The sequence below is a fragment of the Anopheles cruzii genome, chromosome 3 (assembly GCF_943734635.1).
Source record: "Anopheles cruzii chromosome 3, idAnoCruzAS_RS32_06, whole genome shotgun sequence".
NCBI classification, from domain to species: domain Eukaryota; kingdom Metazoa; phylum Arthropoda; class Insecta; order Diptera; family Culicidae; genus Anopheles; species Anopheles cruzii.
This window is the reverse complement of record NC_069145.1, coordinates 57,067,568-57,086,805: the sequence shown is the minus strand read 5'-3', so window position 1 is coordinate 57,086,805 and position 19,238 is coordinate 57,067,568. Positions and strand designations below refer to the sequence as shown.

The 19,238-nt window shown below is 46.2% G+C and overlaps 5 protein-coding genes across 7 annotated transcripts; 3 read left to right on the top strand and 2 right to left on the bottom strand.

Annotated features, from left to right (window-relative positions):
• The first annotated feature begins 710 nt into the window (after positions 1-710).
• LOC128271615 (peroxisomal acyl-coenzyme A oxidase 3) lies at positions 711-4,724 on the top strand. Its single transcript, XM_053009208.1, has 5 exons — positions 711-845; positions 928-1,851; positions 1,932-2,406; positions 2,467-2,644; positions 2,722-4,724. Exons 1-5 carry the CDS (start codon positions 711-713, stop codon positions 3,092-3,094), a joined length of 2,085 nt encoding a protein of 694 aa, XP_052865168.1. The 3' UTR covers positions 3,095-4,724.
• Positions 4,725-5,037: 313 nt separating this feature from the next.
• Positions 5,038-6,891, bottom strand: LOC128272589 (lamin Dm0-like). The gene has a single exon (XM_053010424.1). It carries the CDS (start codon positions 6,889-6,891, stop codon positions 5,179-5,181), a length of 1,713 nt encoding a protein of 570 aa, XP_052866384.1. The 3' UTR covers positions 5,038-5,178.
• Positions 6,892-9,837: 2,946 nt separating this feature from the next.
• On the top strand, positions 9,838-10,559 carry LOC128272591 (uncharacterized). Its single transcript, XM_053010425.1, has 3 exons — positions 9,838-9,985; positions 10,079-10,234; positions 10,312-10,559. The coding sequence occupies exons 1-3, from the start codon at positions 9,897-9,899 to the stop codon at positions 10,487-10,489; spliced, it is 423 nt and encodes a 140-aa protein (XP_052866385.1). The 5' UTR covers positions 9,838-9,896; the 3' UTR covers positions 10,490-10,559.
• Positions 10,560-11,928: 1,369 nt separating this feature from the next.
• LOC128275288 (ATP-dependent RNA helicase glh-2) lies at positions 11,929-17,399 on the top strand. Of its 3 annotated transcripts, XM_053013743.1 has the most exons (8): positions 11,929-12,023; positions 14,291-14,350; positions 14,429-14,443; positions 14,507-14,699; positions 15,480-15,578; positions 16,101-16,329; positions 16,408-16,477; positions 16,818-17,399. In XM_053013743.1, exons 2-8 carry the CDS (start codon positions 14,305-14,307, stop codon positions 16,934-16,936), a joined length of 771 nt encoding a protein of 256 aa, XP_052869703.1. In that variant the 5' UTR covers positions 11,929-12,023; positions 14,291-14,304; the 3' UTR covers positions 16,937-17,399. The 3 variants fall into 3 exon arrangements, with proteins under 3 accessions (XP_052869703.1, XP_052869702.1, XP_052869704.1); XM_053013742.1 differs by having other exon boundaries at positions 14,429-14,699; XM_053013744.1 differs by lacking the exon at positions 15,480-15,578 and having other exon boundaries at positions 14,429-14,699.
• A 1,275-nt stretch (positions 17,400-18,674) lies between these two features.
• LOC128270659 (uncharacterized) lies at positions 18,675-19,238 on the bottom strand (the record flags this gene model as incomplete). Its single annotated transcript, XM_053008069.1, has 1 exon — positions 18,675-19,238. A coding segment is annotated over one exon (564 nt), but the record flags the coding sequence as incomplete, so codon positions are not given.

Here is a 19,238-nt window from a genome sequence, read left to right as displayed (position 1 = left end):
AATGAAAACACAGTGATAATAGAATACCGCTTCAAAACGCTTCAATATATGACACATTGATTTTTTATGCTTAATGTCCGTACGATCATTCGCAGTATCCCATTCAGATCGTTGTTTATGAATTCTTCATTAACCATTTTTGAATCAACGATCTGGTATTTTTTGTTCTTCTTATTCGTTTGATTATCGTAAAAAAACAAATTATTAATCAAAAGTCACTAACCAACATGGTTTGACCGAACTGACCATATGGGCTAAACTTATGGTGCCATGCCGAAGGTTTCCAAGGTTTGGTATAACATTTTATCACGTTATTTTATACACGTTGTCTAACGATACGATACGGATCGTTACTCTGTAAAGTAGAAAACGTAAAATATCCAGCCTTCAACACATGATTATGTTGCGACAGGAATAACAGAAAAATGGCACGTTGTACAATGTTGTGATCCATTACTCGGCTCGTTTCAAGAACTGCTCATCTTTCCGTTTTTCACCCTGTCACCTGCTAGACAATTCCTTCAGCTCTTGAGCACGTACGACCCGGCCCAATCCCAACCTCCCAGCCTGAAAGGGACAAACAATTTTTATTACTTTGCCGCTTTTTAATGTTTGACCATTTTTAAGGCTCATTCTAGGGATCGTTACTATCGCGCCAACGTTCATAAATACTGTTCCCACCAAGAGAGTGCCTGTTGCGCAACGTCACAATGCCTGTGGAAGAGGAACGTAATGTTATTCCGGATCTACCCCGGGGACCGCTCTGCACGTACCGTTCGAAGGCTAAATTCAATTGGAAAGATTTTCGTCTAGTGCTAGAACATAAGGATCTAATCAAAATCAAGGTATGTTACAGGAGGCAGATGGCGTAATGTTTGAATGTAAATATCAACCTTGATTGTATTCTTTTCCCCCAACCGTTGACAGTACGACATATGGCACCGGCTAGAGTCAGAACCACTGTTTGCACCGGTGATCTCCACGCTGTCGGCGGACCAGCAGAAGGAACGCGCAGCCCGGCAGGTCAACCGGATAGCCGATCTCGAGCTCGCACCTCCGGAAATTTACTCAAAACCGTACCAGTACCGTGTACGCTTTCTGATGAGTATCAACGAGGCACTGCATGCCGTCTGTCCGAGCCTGTCGGTGAAGATAGCGCTAGGCGTTGGTCTGTTCACGAACGCCCTGCTGGCGATGGGCACCGAACGCCATCAGGACTTCTACAACAAGGCGTGGAACCGGGAAGTCATCACCTGCCTAGCGATCACGGAAGTGTCACACGGCAGCAACACGAAACGATGCCGTACGACGGCGACGTACGATCCGAACACGCAAGAGTTTATCATTCACACGCCCGATTTCGAGGCGGCCAAGTGCTGGGTCGGTAATCTCGGCAAGACCGCCTCGGTGGCGCTACTGTTTGCCATTCTGTACACGGCCGATGGCGAGAACCATGGATTGCAAGGGTTTCTCGTGCCAATCCGGGATCCGAAAACACTGCTTCCCTACCCGGGGGTGACGGTGGGCGATATCGGCGAGAAGATCGGGCTGAATGGCATCGACAATGGGTTCGTGATGTTCAACAATTACCGTATACCGCGCGAGAACCTTTTGAACCGCACCGGTGACGTTACGCCCGATGGTACGTATGAGAGCACGTTCACGGAGCCCGGCAAAATTCTGGGCGCCGTGCTTGAATCCTTCTCAGCCGGGCGACTCGGGATCATGCAGGAGTCTTCAAATACGCTGTCGCACGCGGCAGTCATTGCGGTGCGATATGCGGCGCTTAGAAAACAGTTTGGTACCGATCGCGATGGTCCTGAGCAGTCAATCATCGAATACCAACTACACGTAGGTATCATCACCGATCGTGAGGATCGTTCGATTGTGCCTGCGACCAATTTTCACCATCTGCTCCTTGTGTTTTGCAGCAATGGCGCATATTCCCGTACCTGGCTGCCGCCTGCGTTCTGAAAGTGTCCGTATTCGCCATGACGGAAACGTACTTGAAGACGGTGCAAAAATCGCAGGCCGAATCGAACGGGTTCGAGCTGCTGACGCAGATCGTGTCTGAGGTTCACGCCCTTGTGTCCTCTTCCAAACCGCTCGTCACGTGGACGGCCCGTGATGCGATACAGGAATCACGGGAAGCGTGTGGCGGTCACGGGTACCTTCGGTCGGCCAATCTCGGTGAGCTGCGCAACAACCACGATCCCAGTTGCACTTACGAGGGCGATAATAATGTGCTCGGGCAGCAAGCCTCCAACTGGCTCGTGCGCCAGTGGAAGAACGCCAAGGTTGAAAGTCCGGTCGGTACGGCCACCTTCATCGAACGTCGCGAACAGATTCTGCGGACAGACTTCGAGACGCTGCACCGATTGGGGATTTCGGTGGAAAGTTCAGAATGTATGTAGCACGAGAATCTACTATAAAACTGTACCTAACTGAACCTTTCTTTTCTTGCAGTCATGCAGCAGTGTTTTGAATGGTTAATGTGCTGGCTGCTGCAGCAAAGTGTGGCGCAGATGGACACGGCTAGTAAGGCTGGTATGGATACTTTCACGGCACGCAACAACTGCCAGGTGTATCGGGCCCGAGATCTAAGCCGTGCTTATGCCGAGTATTACGCTCTCGAGAGTTTTAGGTGAGCACAGTAAATTGAAAGGTTTGTGGCCCTCTCATGAATTGAGCCTCTTGCAATTTCTGTTCTCTCGCCCGCAGAACACGCTGTGCCCGAAATGACGTTGACGAGCAATTGCGGCCGGTCCTGTTTAACGTTTACCTTCTGTACGGCTACTGGTGCCTCGATCGACACCTGACTACATTCTACGCCGGATCGTTTGCCCACGGGCCGGCGTTTGGCGAAGCGGTTCGCGGTGCTCTGCTGAAGGCGTGCGACGAGCTGAAGGATTCGGCCGTTGCAATCTCCGATGCTTTGGCTCCCCCCGATTGGGTCCTCAACTCGGTCATCGCCAAGTCCGATGGTCGGCTGTACGAGAACATTCAGACGGTGTTTATGACGAATCCGGGAGCAATGGAACGGGCCGCCTGGTGGAAGGATGTCATACCGACCAAGCAGCGGAGTAAGTTGTAAAAGGAACCCTTAACCGAGCACGGGGAAGAGAGCACGGAATTCGAACAACAGGGTACATTCGCTACGGGTTTTTAAAATGTTTTTATGTTACGTTTCGTTTTACAACCCACACGGTAAACAGAAGTGTTGTAAAAGTGCTAGCGTAATCGTTTAGTGCAATGATAGCTACCATTATGGTGTCTACCCACCCGTCCCTCGACCGATTGTGGCGCACATTCAGAAGTAGAAGCATATCTGGGAACCGTGTTTCATGTTAAGCGTGTCGTGTTTGTGTGAGTGTTTATCGAAAAATGTTTTAAACTACTTTGGCCGTGAATGAGCAAACTACCGGTAGGTTAAGAGTAAATGAGTCTAAATTTCAAGTTCTGGTTCTGGCAAAGGAACAGTGTGTGTCTCCGTTGCCTTTTCGTGGTTTATTATCGGTTCAATCATTATTTCTCCATTTCTTCTTCGAATTACTGTATGTTCTCCAGTGTGGGCACCTTCTTTACGGAAGGTTGTATCTCTTTTATCGTGCTCCGCGATCATCGTTAGGTAAATGAATGTTCAAGCGCCGTGTGCTCACGGCGTACATTGACAGGACAAATCAATTTGTGACAAGAAAAATGTGTCTTATCTATATACCTTTTTACGAACTCCAGATCAAACTGTTTAATATACTTCGATACTTCAACCTATCTAGAAATGGACCAAATGTGAGAAAGGTAAAGAATCGCGAGAATAGTGCCCCCGATGTTCCGAAATAGAGAAAGAAAATCTTTCTAAATAGTTAACGAGGATTAAAACGAACGCACGATCAGAGTCATCCTGTAGTGTTTGTGTGGCAAATTAGTTAAGTTTATGTAATTCCGTTAATTCGAATCGATTGAAACACGGCTGAGGTGTTCGTGCGTTCGTGCCAAACTGGTAACGAAGTTTATCGAGCACGATCGGTCTCTTATTTTGGCAACTTGTTATTTGAGCATGTTTTTAAGCGGCGTTACGTCACGATACTCTGTATAGTGCTAGATCGTACTTTTGATGTTTCGCAACCCACCACAAAGGGTCTTTAGTCAACGATAAGTAGGTGTTTAGCACGAAACTACGCTACGATAATAAGAATCCCTCTCATGAGCTTAGCGGACTAGCGTTTCCTTCTATACGTAACCTTATTTATCTCTATTTTTCTACGAAGTCATCGTTAACGGTTAATTGAAAATGTGTCGAAGAATCTGATCGGATCATAGGAATAAATTGTTGATTTTTTGAATATTTTTCTCACATGACGAAAGAAGACTAGAAAATCGGCATAACTTTTACCCATTTTCAGACCCCCTCTCGGTTGCTCGTTCTCGCCGTGGTGAGTTAATCGATGTGTATTGTGGATGTGACCTCTTCACCGTCGTTAGGAGTATAGAAATATCAACTAAGCAGAACTAGAAAAGTGAGCTGTCTCTTTAAACCATTGTTTACTTTAAAAGAAAAACGGATGTATAAACATATGTATCTATATACACCCTTTACATATATACACGAAAAGAAGGAAGAATCGCGCACGAGAAAGTATACATAAGTTTCTTGGATGGACGCGCATCCTTAAAGGAACACACGGCCGCTGTTGGAGTTTCGCCAGGTGTTTAATGTAATTATATTTGGGACGTTTGTTTGAAAAACAAAAACGATGTTAAATACGCGAAATTTATGAATAAAACGTATTTAGCGACAAACTGTACAACAATTTAATCGATTATAATCAACAATTTATGCTTGCTGTGATGCTGCAGGATTTGTTTGGAAGCATTTCTTTTGTTCATATCAAAATGTACATTTATTGATCATTCCATTATTTGCTCTCACATACTTATCAGTAACAACCATAATGCACACATGCACAACACTATCGTTGCTTAAAGGAGACTGACTGCACTTGAAGGAAAGGATTATACGGAAGCAGCAGCGGGTCATTGCACTTTTTATCCTTTACCAATTCGCATGGAACCATCTTAGCAACAAAATGAGCAAACGCAACAATTCTCCGGAGAATGAGAATTCCTTTAATTTATGGGAATCACTGGAGTAACGACACACGTGCTGAAACTAACAACCTACATGATGCTGCATTGTTCGTCATTTTTACCCGTACCCTTTCCTCCGCTGGCCACGTTCGGCAAGGGCCTTGATGGAGACCGCTTCGGATGATGCCCAGAGTAAGACACGCCGAGCCGGCCTCCGCTTTCCTCGTGGAAGTATTTATCCTTGGGTACCTTGGTCGTGCGGTGGCGCTCCATCAACGCCACCTCCTCACCGTCCGCATTAATCAGAGCCGTGGCCATCGCGTCCGTTACCGTCCACAGTGTGCTCTTCATGATCAGATCGATCGGCGGATCCGGTTTGCGGTTAGTTACCGTGCCCCACACCGTCACCACGCCGTTTCCTTCAATTTTGGCCGTTTTGCCGAACTTGTAGCGCACCTCGGGCGCGCCCGCCGGTCGTCGTACCAACTGCCAGCCCTCCAGGGAAAACTCCTGTTTCGATTTGTTCTGAATTCGCACGAAACGTCCGTCGGGATCGCACTCGCTGATCTCCAGGTCTCCCTTGGCCGAGGCAACGGTCGAGTAATCGAGCGACTCGTCGAGCGTGTTACGCTTTCGCTTCAGTGACGATGGTGTCCGGAAAAGCCGCGAGCTCGTCGTGCTCGTCACGCTCGGCGTTATGTTCAGACGCGACTCCTCCGAAGACAGCAGCTTATCGTAGGCCGCGATTTCGAGATCGAGCGAAATCTTAATGTCCATCAAATCCTGGTAGTCCTTCAGCTGGATCGCCATTTCAGTGCGCATCCGGTCGATCTCTTGCCCAAGGTTAGCCCTTTCCTCATCGTAGCGTGTCCGTTCGAGGGCCAACCGCTCCTCGAGCGATTGGATGCGTCCCTCGAACAGATCGGCCATTTCGTCGCGATTCAGGCGCAAACGCTGCTCGTACTGATCGCGCAGCTCCTGTAGGGATTGCTGCAATTTCGTCTCGTACTGCTCCATCAGAAAGCCGTCGATATCGCTGATCTCGCTCTGGCGGCGCAGCTTGCTCTCCGTCAACTCCTGACTGTGAAGCTGCTCCTTGAACGAAAGTTCCTCGCGCAAGCTTTGGATGTTGTTCTCCAGATCGACGCGTATCAGCGTCTCGTGCTCGTACTCTTTGCGCATCGTGTCGAACGTCCGGCGCAGCTTGTCCAGCTCCTTCTCTGCCTCCTGCAGCGCCTCCTGTAGCTTCTTGCGCTCGGAGCAGATCGTGTTGTAGCTCGCGGTCAGCTCAACGCACCGAGACTCGTGTGTCCGGGCGTCCTTTTCCAATTCACTCAGCTCCTTCGTACGGCGGTTCAGCTTTTGGCGCAGCTGCTCGGCCTCCTCCATGTACCGCTTGACGTCGATTTCGAACTTTGCCTTGTCACGAGCCGTTTCGTCGAGCAACTTCCGGGCGTCGGCCAACTCGTGGTCGTAGATCGACTTCAAACCGGATACTTCCCGATCGGCCGTTTCCTTGCAAGTGCTTAGATCGAGCGACAGTCGAGAGTTTTCCTGCTCCAGATAGCGAACCCGTTCGATGTAGCAAGCGAGACGATCGTTTAGGTTCATCAGACTGTTCTTCTCCTGGAGACGACTGCGCCGCGACGGACTCAGCGCCGTTTCTCCGGACGCTTCCGAGGCACTGGACACGGTGGACGCGGTGGACGAAACGGGTGAAGTACCGGAGGATGCCGCGGTCGTGGCAGCCGCAGCAGTAGTGGACGTGGGTTTCGCCGACGATTTCTTCATTTTTTGCGACATTTCACCAAACCGAGCGACCTGTGCGGCCAGTGCGCAGTTATAGGACGCGTTTGAGGTTATGTTCAGATGCCAACGACAGGACTATTTGATAGGTTTTTTGTTCGTAATACCGCTACCGTTTGCATCGGTTGAAACGGTAGAGTGCACTCGAGGGTGAATATCCTATTTTTTTTAATTAACTTTTTCAATTTTGATCGTTTGAAGAGCAGTCCTTGGCCGCTTAACACAGCACACCACAGAACGAACGACTTTAGCGACAGAATGGCCGGGATACTCAGAAGAGCGCCAAAGGGTATTTTGCGGGGATGCTGCCTTTTTTGTTCTCACTGCAGAAGGGTTTAGTGTGCGTGCGCGCGTTGTCCCTGAGTTCCCCAATCAAGCGAGGAAGCGTGTAAGCAAGAATGTAGTACTTTCTCTTGTTCTCGTACAGATTGAACGCTACTGGCAATTCGCAGTAAATCCTGAGAGAATTTCTCTCGAAACTCATATACGCCGTTGCCTTAGCGTAATTTACAGCAATTTGTTGAAAGCAGTAAGGTTTCCTTTTTGAACAGTTTATGAAAACATTATTACGATGATCGCAGGATAGTTACTAATAACATTCAACGCTTGTTACGCCGAAGTTGGGAGGTTCGATCCTTTGACGAACTACTCTATTTAACCCTTTGAAATGTTTTTATGGAGACAAGGGTAAGGGATGCATTCCTGGAAGCTGCACTAAGCAGGAAATTTTTTTAAGATGGTAGCAGCTTATGGCGAAGATAGGAAAACAATATTCATACCATTAATTTATACGTTACAACATATCAGACAAAAACCGTTTAGTCATCATTCAAAAAGACTATAGATTTCACACGTTTTTAAATACATTCCAACCTAGTCCTAAAGCTAGTCTTTGTATTTATAGTTTTAATTAATTTAATTCAAGTAATAGCCTAGTTTTAAGAGTGATCACTAACTTAACAATTAATAAACCTATCACGTATTACTCTGGCAATTCGACGATTCTAATTTTTTGCCCGTGCTGACGGTCGGTTGGACAGGCTTTTGGTCGAGACGATCCTTGTGAAGTTGTCATCGAAACGAGGTAAGAGTACCATCTTTCCTTTAGCTTCGTTTTAACTGGCGCATATCTTCTGTTAAAATATCCCATGGTATCCTTTCGGAATGGTGGCTCCTCAAGCTCGGTCAAGCGCTTTTTAGTTTTCGCCAGTATGAAAGAACAACGATTTGTTACTAAAGCTACCTTCTAACCACTGTGTTCTAGTTTAAAATCCATATAGATTCCTGTTCAACTACTTTTTCCTGTTCCTGTTCATGTTTCTGTTCCTGTTTCGTGAACTTTTTTTTGTGATTTCATTCTTTTAGCTTAGCTTAGTTTAAAAAATCCTGAACGTTTGAAGAATTGATTTTCGCGGTATTGCTCCCTGATGTGGCTTATTACTACCAACGCGAAATCCTCTGTTTTGGCCGCTTCTTCAAACGCTTTCAACTTTTCGAAGTTCAGTACTGGAAGCGCTCCTTGGAAATCCGTTCCAGTAGATTCTTCGACAGCATCCCATTGGGATTGGTTTGAACCATCTGCTCAATTGCTATTTGCGAACTGCTTAATGACATCTTAATGTGTTATGCATTTTGCGTATTTTTCACGAAACTTATACAATTGCTGATTAAAAATGCAATCTTGTCGGTCATCTGCCACTGTTCAAAACGTTCACTAAATATTCATTCGTTCCTAAATCTATCTCAATAAGTGTGAAATCGGTTGCAGGCAAACGCATCAATTGAGGTGATTGGATTTTCGTTTTTCGGAGACTGAAACGAGGTGCTTTTACGGTTAATAAAGAGATTTACAGGTTACATACGATTTTGCAAAGATATCTCACATTCATTATCTTAGATTTAACTACGAAGGAATAATTATTCGAACACGACCACTTTCGTTTGTTTATGTTTTCGTTGTTTGACGTTTCGATTGATTGGGCCACAGATGATTTCAGCCAGATGCTGATATTCAGCATCTGAGCTATTTGAATATTTGAAACCAAAATTGGCACGAGTGCGTTATTTGACAGTTAAACGCTTTTTGGTGATGTCCTTGGAAAATGTTTCAATTCGTATCGTTTACTATCGTTTACTTTTATAAATACTTGCTCTTTTTAAATCCTAGAACTAAGAACAATTATTGTTTTTCATTTAATAATAGGAATGCATAGTTTCGTTCAATCAAACAGAAATCACTCTCATACATTTTTTTACGGTAAAAGAACACGATATTGCACTAGAACAGCAGGGAGGAAAATAGCAGTACGTCTAAATTAAGAACGTTAAGAATTTTTTAATGATTTAAATTTTCACTAACCTATCTAGCGGATTTACAAAGTGGTTAATTTTGGACGATTTTCCAACCATGGGGAAAGTATTGTTTTGGTGTAAAAACCTAGATTGAATATGTAGAATATTTGGTCAACTTAAAAAAGCAAATAAAAAAGAGGTTTTCCGATATTTAATCATGTTTCCACTCCTTGAAATGGGTTAACGTAGAACGTTACGTTAACGTTATCACAACGTTAACATAAATATCGCTAAACATCACCTTCAAGACATTCGTTACGATCAATCGTGTCTAAATGGTATAAGTTTGTCAATCACAGGTGGACCACTGGTGAAGGCTTATTGCGTAATTCTAAGGCGATCCTTTTGTAGAACGTCTGTCCTAGTGAGCAGTTTAATGCAGTCGCTAATTACTTTCTTTCCATTCCTCGTTGCCTGATCGCCCATTCAACACCATTAACCTTGGGCAATGCTATCCTCCCTCTGATACCCGAATGGAGGTGAGGTTGAGGTTCTCCTTCGACAGTTAGCATTTTTAATGGGTCCAGACAGTGTTGAGCGTTGGTCGCAGTTCGCTGGTTTCATTGCTATGCTGGCGAACGAACCGCGAAGTTCGGTCAAAACATTACGCCGAAATCGTATCCTTCAATTCGAACACGAAGCATTTCATCATGAAGTTTGAACGGGCGGTTGTCTTCTGCATAGCACTGGGGACCCTCGGATCGTTGGCTTATGGAGAAGAGGCAAAGACATTCCCTGGGTAAGAATGGTGTGTGTAAATCGCAATGATCGGAGATCCGGCTCCAAACACCGGTTGTGATTGTTTGTGTTCCCAAATATGTGTTCCCCACAGTGCCTCAGTAATCCTTCCCGCCGTGTTGCCGATCATCGGTACAATCATTCCCGCCCTTCTTCCAGGCGGACCTCCCCCACCGTCGCTGCCGGGGGTTTCCGTTTCCCATGCGACGTCTGTGGCCACGTCGGGCAGCAATGGACCCATCGCTATCAGGTATGCGACAGCCTGTGGAAGCGACCGATTCTCACCAACCAACCAATTTTTTGTTTTCAAACGTTTTGCAAATCCAGCCATAGCGGTTCGGTCTCGACCAGTGGGAACACAAATGCTGGTGCTACTGCCACCACCGGGTCTTCGCTGAGCGCTCAGAGCAGTTCCGGGACGAGCAAGAAATCCGTCACTACCTCCCCAATCCCTGGAATACTGATGAGCAGAAGGTGGCGCAAATTTTTCCAAAACCTCGGTTGACATCAGCAGAATCCATGCATCTGTCTCAAGCGAATTCGCGCCCCATGTTCTTTCAAAATAAATGATTGGATCACGGGGTTTTATTTTTTCCTTACATCATATCGGAAAACGACATAATTCTGTGTCTCAATAGCAACTCGATGCTGTTGCTAAATAGAGGTTTCATTTGAACGGTTTCGCATAAAATGGCATTCGATCTGACGTAACCTGTACGAGCAACGAAAAAGAAAAAGTCTTGAATCGATTGCACGAATCATTCCTTCCCATTTACATGATCTGCAGAGTACGAGCATAACATTACTTTCCCAAACCTTTTACTTAAAACTAATAAGGCAAATAAAGTGGCCTGGCTCCAATCAGTCGCCGCCCGAAAAAAAGACAAAGTTGAATGGCGAAATGCGATAGCCAAAAATGTTTAAATAATTTTTGAGAAATTCCCAAAGCCAATTATCGCCACACCAGAACACATGATAACTCAATAGTAGCTCATCTCTGTTGCAATCTGTTTTTAAATGTACTTATTGGCGTTTATCCCTGCAACAATTGATAAACAATTGATTCATGATCGTGCCGCCGCGTACGCCCACTGCCCACGTGTGGAATATGATTCTGGAAGAGATAGGGCAAGCCCTTGATTTCTTAAAACGCAAGCGACGGAATCGGCTGTAACGACATCCGGAGTGAAAGGGTAACAATTTTTCAAATTCAGTAAAACATTGCTAAAAGTTATTTTGCATCTCTTCTATTGATTGGCATTTCCTTAGCCAAGGGTATCAACATAGATTATCGACAGTACTGAAAACAAATACAATATGACCTAGAGTGACGTTTTGATGTTAGATTTTTTTTTTGCACGGACCTTCAACCCCTTCAAGTCCCTGTACTATGTTGAAGCTCACCGCGGCCTGGGAAGTCCCGGTACGTTCTCATCGATCGCCAAGCAGAATTTGTGTGAATCGAGTTGACCGTTCAGTAAACTCGCTTTCGCTACTAAAAGTGGTCGCTTTCGTAACATAAAGCTGGTCGCTTTCGCTAATTTGCGTAAAAGCGACAGTTGACCCATTGGCGTGAGTGGAGAAGGCTGGCTCTCTGTGGTCCAACGATAAAGATGTTGCTGATGTCCGTGATAGGCTTTTTAGAGCTCTGCTTAGATCTCGAAAACAAGCGCTGCTTTGACAGTTGTTGAATATTTTTAGAAATTCTGCACCCTTTTCGTCGATCGTTAGTCGGTCATTTGTTCTTCAAACACTGTTCGTAATAAAAAATAATCTTCTCGCGATCATTGTGTTTCTCACACTCACATCACCTCAAAATATTGGTCATCTCTCTATTTTTCTTCATTTCGTTCTCTCTCAACTCTCTTAATTTCAAGCTGGGCAGCGATCCGCGAGAGCGTTGTATAAAACAAGATCACGGTTCGCGGTTCGCGATCCATTCTCGTTTGAGACGTTTCAACGATCGTGCGCGACTCATCTTTAGCCTTTTGGAGAGTTGATCTTGACAGGAACCAGTGAAACGGCAAAAGCAAACAAGTGTAAGTGACTACGCAAGTTAAGTGCAATACCGGCGACCGGTGAGCACGCCGAAAAAGAGTGGTGCACAGGAGTACTAGCTTTGTAAACGGTGATCGACTTAAGGTGATACTGAGGCGAAAACTAAGTCGCAGCCAAGATTCGTCTTATCGGATTTTCTTATCGTAGTGGCAGCCTGGACTGATCGAATCGAAGTGAGATTGTCCTGATAGAGTAAAAGAATTGCATGAACGAGAAATACCACAGCGGCGTAGATGTGCTGCGCGTTTACCTTGTGAAGTGATTCGTCAACTGGACACCATTTATTGCATTTATTTTATTCATAACTCGACATAGTCACTACATAGTTTAGTTTTGGTTTTAAGTCTAGGCACCATCTAAAGCCGGCTGCTTACTCCACCGTAAAAGGCACTAGTAGCGGAAGTTGTGGACTGTTATGGCCCGTTCGTTCATAAAGGCGGTAAACAAAGTTATGATGCTCTTGACCATGAAATCGTACGTAGCGGTCGTGGTGGTGTGGTGTCACGCCCTTGCGACTTTAGTGTTTACCGAGGACGATGTACCAATGGTTCACGAGCCTAGGGTTGTACAGTTTAAATCATATGCGTCGAAGTTTTAGCCGATCGTAGCGTATCTTCTTCCGTTCTTTCGGCTGCCACGGACTCCGAGGGACCGGTTTTAGACAGCTAAAGCTCGCAGCAGCGGGACACGTCAACCGGGGACGTCATACCGGTAGCCGGTTCTTGGGGAAATACGAACCAAGGAGCGAAACTGGTTTAAGCGGTGCAGAGTCGTGTCTCGTGTTTGATTGTTTTATTATTGTAATCTGCATAAAAAGATCGGCGTTGATAAGGTCCTGGTTTGGTAGCTTCAAAGTTTCAAACCGACAGACAGCTCAGCTGATCGATTGCTCTTGAGAGACATTTTGATAGTAGTGAGCGTGCCGACGATCATCCTGTGCTCCTGTGATCAGCACTGTCCTCTACAGAAGTGAACCGCATGCTTCCGCTGCCCGGTATTGTGTTGTTAGGTTTTGGGGTCGAACTCATCTGCATAACATTCAAATTCAGATCGTGCGCATTGTAACGGTTGTTGAATAATGGGATGTTAAGAATGTTGATGTATTGACAGTACCGGAGGCTTTGCTTTAGAATTAAGCGAATGGTGACTCAAAGGTGCCAAGTAAACCACTTTATGGCACCAAGTTGCTCCAGCAATCCAGCGCCGTAGGTCCGTCGCCCAAAAGACACGAAAAAGTTGTTAATTTGGTGAAGGTACACGCAGAGCAAACAGACTCTTTCATCACTCTGGCAACAGACCGGTTCACGGTCATGGGCGAGAGGTGTGATTCCTTGGGCTCTCTGTGGTTGCACTTTGATAACCGGATCGTCTCCGTTGGATGAAGTAGCATTTGGTTTTCTAGCATCAAATCTAATGGTAGCGAAACCGGCACCGTTCGGTTCGGCCACCCCTACACATTTGTTGAGCTGAGGCATAATTTGCAGGCAACCCAACGGGGGTGCGAAAAGAAGTGTACGGGTGTCGAGACCTTATGACCCCAAGGCGATCTTGGTGTATTTTTTATGGTCATTTTTTGATGACCAATCTTCCCATTCTAGTAAACATGACTAATCCTTCGGTGCGGTGGTTCTTGTGAGTGATGTCATAATACGAAACAAAATTTTGGCAAAGAGAAAGAGTGAAAGAAGGAGTTTAAGAGAGAAAGAGAGAAAGGGAGATGGAGAACGATCTCGAACGTCTTAAAATATTCCCTGATCGTGCGGCGCCGTCCGTCGATGCGCAGTTACGACTGAACCGCTGAGTAGGTGATCTGGTGATCTTTGATGATCGTCTCTTCCGTTGATATTATAATAATCTTTAAGTAGTGAAAGCGCAGGTTACCGTAGAGTAAAGTGTGTTGTTCGCGGCGGTGGTAAATTAAATTAACCCATCATGGATCCACGCGACGACCAGCAGAGAAGGTGTGTGGCAAAGGTTAACGATAACGACTGTGGTGTGTTTCGAATCGTCTTTCCCCGGATCTGCTTTCGTGCTGAGCGAAACATTTTTTGTTTGCGATTTCTTGAATCACGTTTACATATGTCTGTGTAGTATACAAACATGGAAGATAAGAAAAAAGCCTAAAGAAGCTTTCTACTGCGTAAAAGCTGTGGTTGCTTTCAATTATGGGACTTGAGCTTAATTAAGCCTTGGTCTTCTACTATCCCAACAGAAATAATCCCTAACACTACCCAACTGATTTCTGTAGGTAATTTGAACGACATGAAGTTGCTCATAGTGTGTGTCCTCATAGCCGGAGCATCGGCAGGTAAGACATAGCGTCGGCTTTAGCTGGATCCTCATCAAAAGTCCATTCGTTAACGAGAAAAATTATCCTCTTTTGCAGCATACTCCGGAACAGGTGTTTATAATAGCGTGTCTCCCGGTGGTGCCTATGCTGACAAATTCCCTCACGGCGGTACAGGTTACAATGGCGGCTACACGACACACTACGTCAGTCCCAACGGTGGTGGTGTAGCGGTCGGTGCCGGAACCGCTAACTTTGCTCCCGGTTTCGGGGGCCCCTTCGGAGCTCCCGGTTTCGGGCCAGGGTTCGTCGGAGCACCGACGGTGGACTTCAACAGCTTCTTCCAGGGCATCCAGGCCAACTTCGCCAAGTAATAATATGACATGATCACCGCCTTCATCCCGCCACCATCACACGTCTAGTAGAGTTCATGAGATTGAGTCACATTATCGATGGTGATGGCAACTCTTGCTTGTTTTCGGTGGTTTGGTACTGTCCTATTTCTGTTTCAATCTATCTGTGGATCTCTTGCAGGGTCTTAAATTAGGCTCCGGCGAGGTGTCAAATCGATCGCCAGAATACTGCCGTCATTTGGAAATGATTTGCTTTATGTTGTTAGAAACATAGAAGTTTGGCTTCTCAATAGTGCACCATAGTGAACAGTTAACAGTTCTCAACGGCGTTAACAGAGTTCAGTACAAACACGCACGCCAACCACGCCAACCACGCCAACCACGCCAAGCACCAGTTCGAACTACAATATTTATTTTCCAAAATAGTTTCGTATGTTAGCACCTTACTCAGAGTATATGAAATCAAGCACAATAGCAATAGACAAGTTTGTTGCACTGTATCTTGATATGCGGAAGAATCCACCATTAATTCTCGTCTTTTGTGAGCTACTTTTATGTTTGCCTGTTTTATGATTTAGTGCTACAGTATTCGTTCCGTTCCCAAAGACATTTATACTACTCTCATCTCGTCCGTTTTTGCTTCCGTCGGGTGTTAATTAACTCGACACTTCCACGTCCACGAATCGGGGTGCACCGCGGTTTCGCCACGTAAATCAATGTCACGAAACTACACACGGTTCAAACAAACAACACACGATCGGGAGATCGCCGGTGGACACTGCTATGGTACCGTGAAGCTCCATGACGCAATCCAGCTCCGGACCGGGAGCTACAGCATCGGCATCGGCTTCGCTTTTGGGATCCGCTTGGCGGAAACCGAGCCAACATCAGATCAAGTAATTCGCGCAGCGCAAAGATATTAATCACTATTCAACGGTGCAGCGGTGCGGCTACGCTCCGAGCGTATCTTGTCACAAGCATGCAACCGGGCACAAATCTTGTGTGTTGGACCTGAATCATCCATCGTTTAGCGCACGCCATCAACGCGACTTATCACGTGTTCAGCGTTCCACCTCATAGCCGGCAGCCGGCGTGCCGGACATCAATAGAAAACCTTCGAATTCTCAATTGAATGGCCATCCTTGTTATGAGATCAAACAACTTCGCTAACGTTCAATTAAAACATCCATCGTAGTTTCGTGTGCGCCTGTGCTCGAGTGAAACTAAGTATCTTCCACTGCATCCGGGAACCCGTTCCAGAGACGGGCGATAAAATGAACTTCTCATCTCGCTAACACAGACAAGCTTCCATCCGTTCCTAGAATGAATGTATAATTGGGAGGTATTGGCGGCCATCGACGAGGAACATGTTTTCTAACGCCTGCTCTGTTGGATTTTCGTTCTTCCCCATTCGACAGTCTGTACCAGCAGCAGTTCGCCGCCCAGCAAGCTCTGTTCAACAGCATTCGTCAGCAGCAGGCCGCTTTGTCCTCGCTGAATGCTGGTGTTCCGGTATACGCATCAAACTTTGCCGCCGGTGGTAACTACGGCGGTCCAGGCTTCGGAGGACCCAACATAGCCAGCTCGTCTGCCTCGTTCGGCCCGGGAGGATTCCATCAGACGGCCGCGATCCACCCGAACAATCCGGTATGTACTCTCGACTCTGATTTGCAATAGCGTTTGGGCATCAAATCCTTATCTTTTTCGCTTGTTTCACCATTTTAGGGCGTACCCAATGTTGATACCCGTTTCGGTGGCACGGAAGAGTCAACCGGCTTCCAGAATGGCAAACCAGGTAACGATCGTCCAAGCATAGCCAAGAAACTGTTTTAAGTGTGCTTCTACGTTGAGCAAGGGCGAATATCCATGGGCAGTAATTTCGAGTGATTCCAAGAAACCGAGACCGAGTAAAGAGAGATGTCTAGTTTTTATTGATCGACTGAACGGTTCGGTGCATAATAAGAAAGCAAAAGTGTATGATGCCATACTGTTTACGATCTATGCACAAATGCGCAGCAAAGCTGTTTGTTTGGCGTGGGAAACTCCAGCCTTAAAACCCCACACATTGCTACGGGATTACTTTGAAATACTAACAACATTGTTTGCCTTTTCTTTTTCTTCCTCCTCCTGCGCAGGATTCGTTGGAGTCTCCAGCTTCACGTCCTCCTCAAACATCAATGGGCAGACGCACCGCGAAGCGATAACGTCGGTGAACGATAATGGCAAAGTAACAACCCATCGAGTCCATTCCTAAATGCGTCACCGTTGTCGAAGCATCGAAGATGGTCCACACCAACAGGGGCAACAACCCTCACACATACACACTCCAACAAACTCCACAGTGAAATTTACCAGCATGAAATTAGTTGACCAGCATTTGAAATAATAATTGTTACCTTTGCGATCTGCATTTGCGTAATAGATCCTACAATGTTACGAAGTTTGCTCGTTTAGAACGGCGACAATAGGATGACTGAAGAGACTGACCAGACCAGACCAGACTAAACAGAAAAGAACGGGCTTCTAGCGACTCTATTTCGCAAGACTTCGCAGTGTACTTGTAATCCACTAACGTTAATCTCCTGCACGAGCATTTCATGTTTCGCATTTTGATATTTTTAACAACCCTTAAGACATTGTATGATAATACCACCTCTGGAAAACATGGGTGCTCTAGTGATCAACAATAAAATCATGAGATATCACTTCGGAACAAACTGGGACCTTTATTTCGCTGACCGCCAGCTGCGCCGAGTGGCGCTTCCTTGATCGCGAACGTTGTCGCACACATGACGACCAGAGCGCAAAGTTCCTGCAAGCAAGCCTATTGACCTAGACCGAGTTTGCGTTTACTGACACTGGGCATCCTAATCGACAACGTATTCCGGTGATCGGTGATCTGGAAGAACTGCAGGAAGAAACTTTGCTTCCGCTTGCCACGTCGGGCACGACTGATAATAGACGATCGTCTGCCAAGGGCGGTAGCCGTAGCCAGTAAACAGTAGGACACCGAGACACCGAGTCCAGTGGATTGGTTTGCTCTTCTAGGTAGTGCCAGTAATCGTGCCTCGTGGAATCGAAAGAGACAGGACGAGGCCTGATAACGGGTGTCAATCGATGGTAACGGAGGTCAGCAGGCCGAATGCGCAGATAGTTCGCACAGGGCTGGCTATAACACGGGCAGGAGGTTCTATAAAATTTCAGTTCTCGCTGTGCCAGCGAACAGCTAAGAAGTGCAGAATCGGTTTTAGTTAGTGGAGTATTTGAAAACAACAGTTTAGCCCACCACCATGTGGAAGTCGTTGGTGTTCGTCGCGGTTCTGGTTGGCATCAGTAGTGCAGGTAAAAGAAGGACTGCTCTGGATGTGAAAGTCTCTACAATCTGTTACTGAATTGCTTCTCTGATTATTAAAAAAAATAATTCGAAGGTGTGAGGCATTATTGTGGCATGTGATAGGTAAAAACCATATCATTTCTTCAAATATACGTAAATAAATTGAAACACTAATTCAGCACACAATTTGCATTCAATGAGAACTACAACTGTTATGCCATGGTCAAAGTATTTTATGTTTGAAATACAATGTTCCGTTATTTAAGAACAATTTACATCAATATTCTTTTGACCTTTGTTCACTGTGGACACTATCAAGCTAAGGGTAATTTAAAACCTCAATCGGAGTGAAACTTTTGGTTATCGCCGTTTACCAAGCATTTTGCCGGAAGCTGTTCTTTTGAGCCCTGTTGCTATCAAAAAGATCAACAAAGTTCGTTTCATCAGAGGAGTTCAGTTATAAAATTTTTGAGTATGAGTATTTTTGTAAAGCATTTCACTTCACGCGAATAACACTATCGCGAATAACACTATCAGCGACGAGAACCGCAAATGTCTTTTAATTAAGTATTCAAACGACCTTGTTTGTCACCCTCGTGTGCCTGGCTGTTGTGTTTTTCCTTCAACCATTTCACGAAAGCTTCCGTTTGCTGCTCAACTACTCACCAGCAAAGTCGTGCTCCGCCCTTCGTAGGTAGGGCCTTTCCGTTGTCCAGATGGCCGTGACCGTGTGTGGATGCGACCGTCCGTTCCAGGCGTCGTACTCTCCACTGATTCGATTGCGATCATCGTTGCTTCCGTAGAAGAAGCTAGTCGAAGGTGGCCGCTGACCGAGGGTCACGATGGGTCCCCCGCCTTGGGGCGGCCGCTCTGGCGTTGGCTTTGGTTTGGGTTTTGCTGGCGAAACTCCGGCCATACCCTTGAACACCGGTATGCTGGCATTGTCATCGTCGGGTGCACCGTCGCCTCGATCCTTTTTACCGCCACCACCACCGCCAGTGCCGTTGCGATCCTTCTTCACCCCACCATCACCACCGGCCGCCGGAGTGCGTGTGTCGTTCGTGGCTCTTTCCTCCGATATCTCGATCGTTATGTCCGTCCGCACGCCGACCGACGGGCGCTCGACGGACTCCGAACCGGAGCTACCGGAACTACCCGAGCTGGACTCGTCGCTCTTGGTTTCCGGTTGCGGAACGCGCTTCAGTTTCTGCGTGTCCACCGT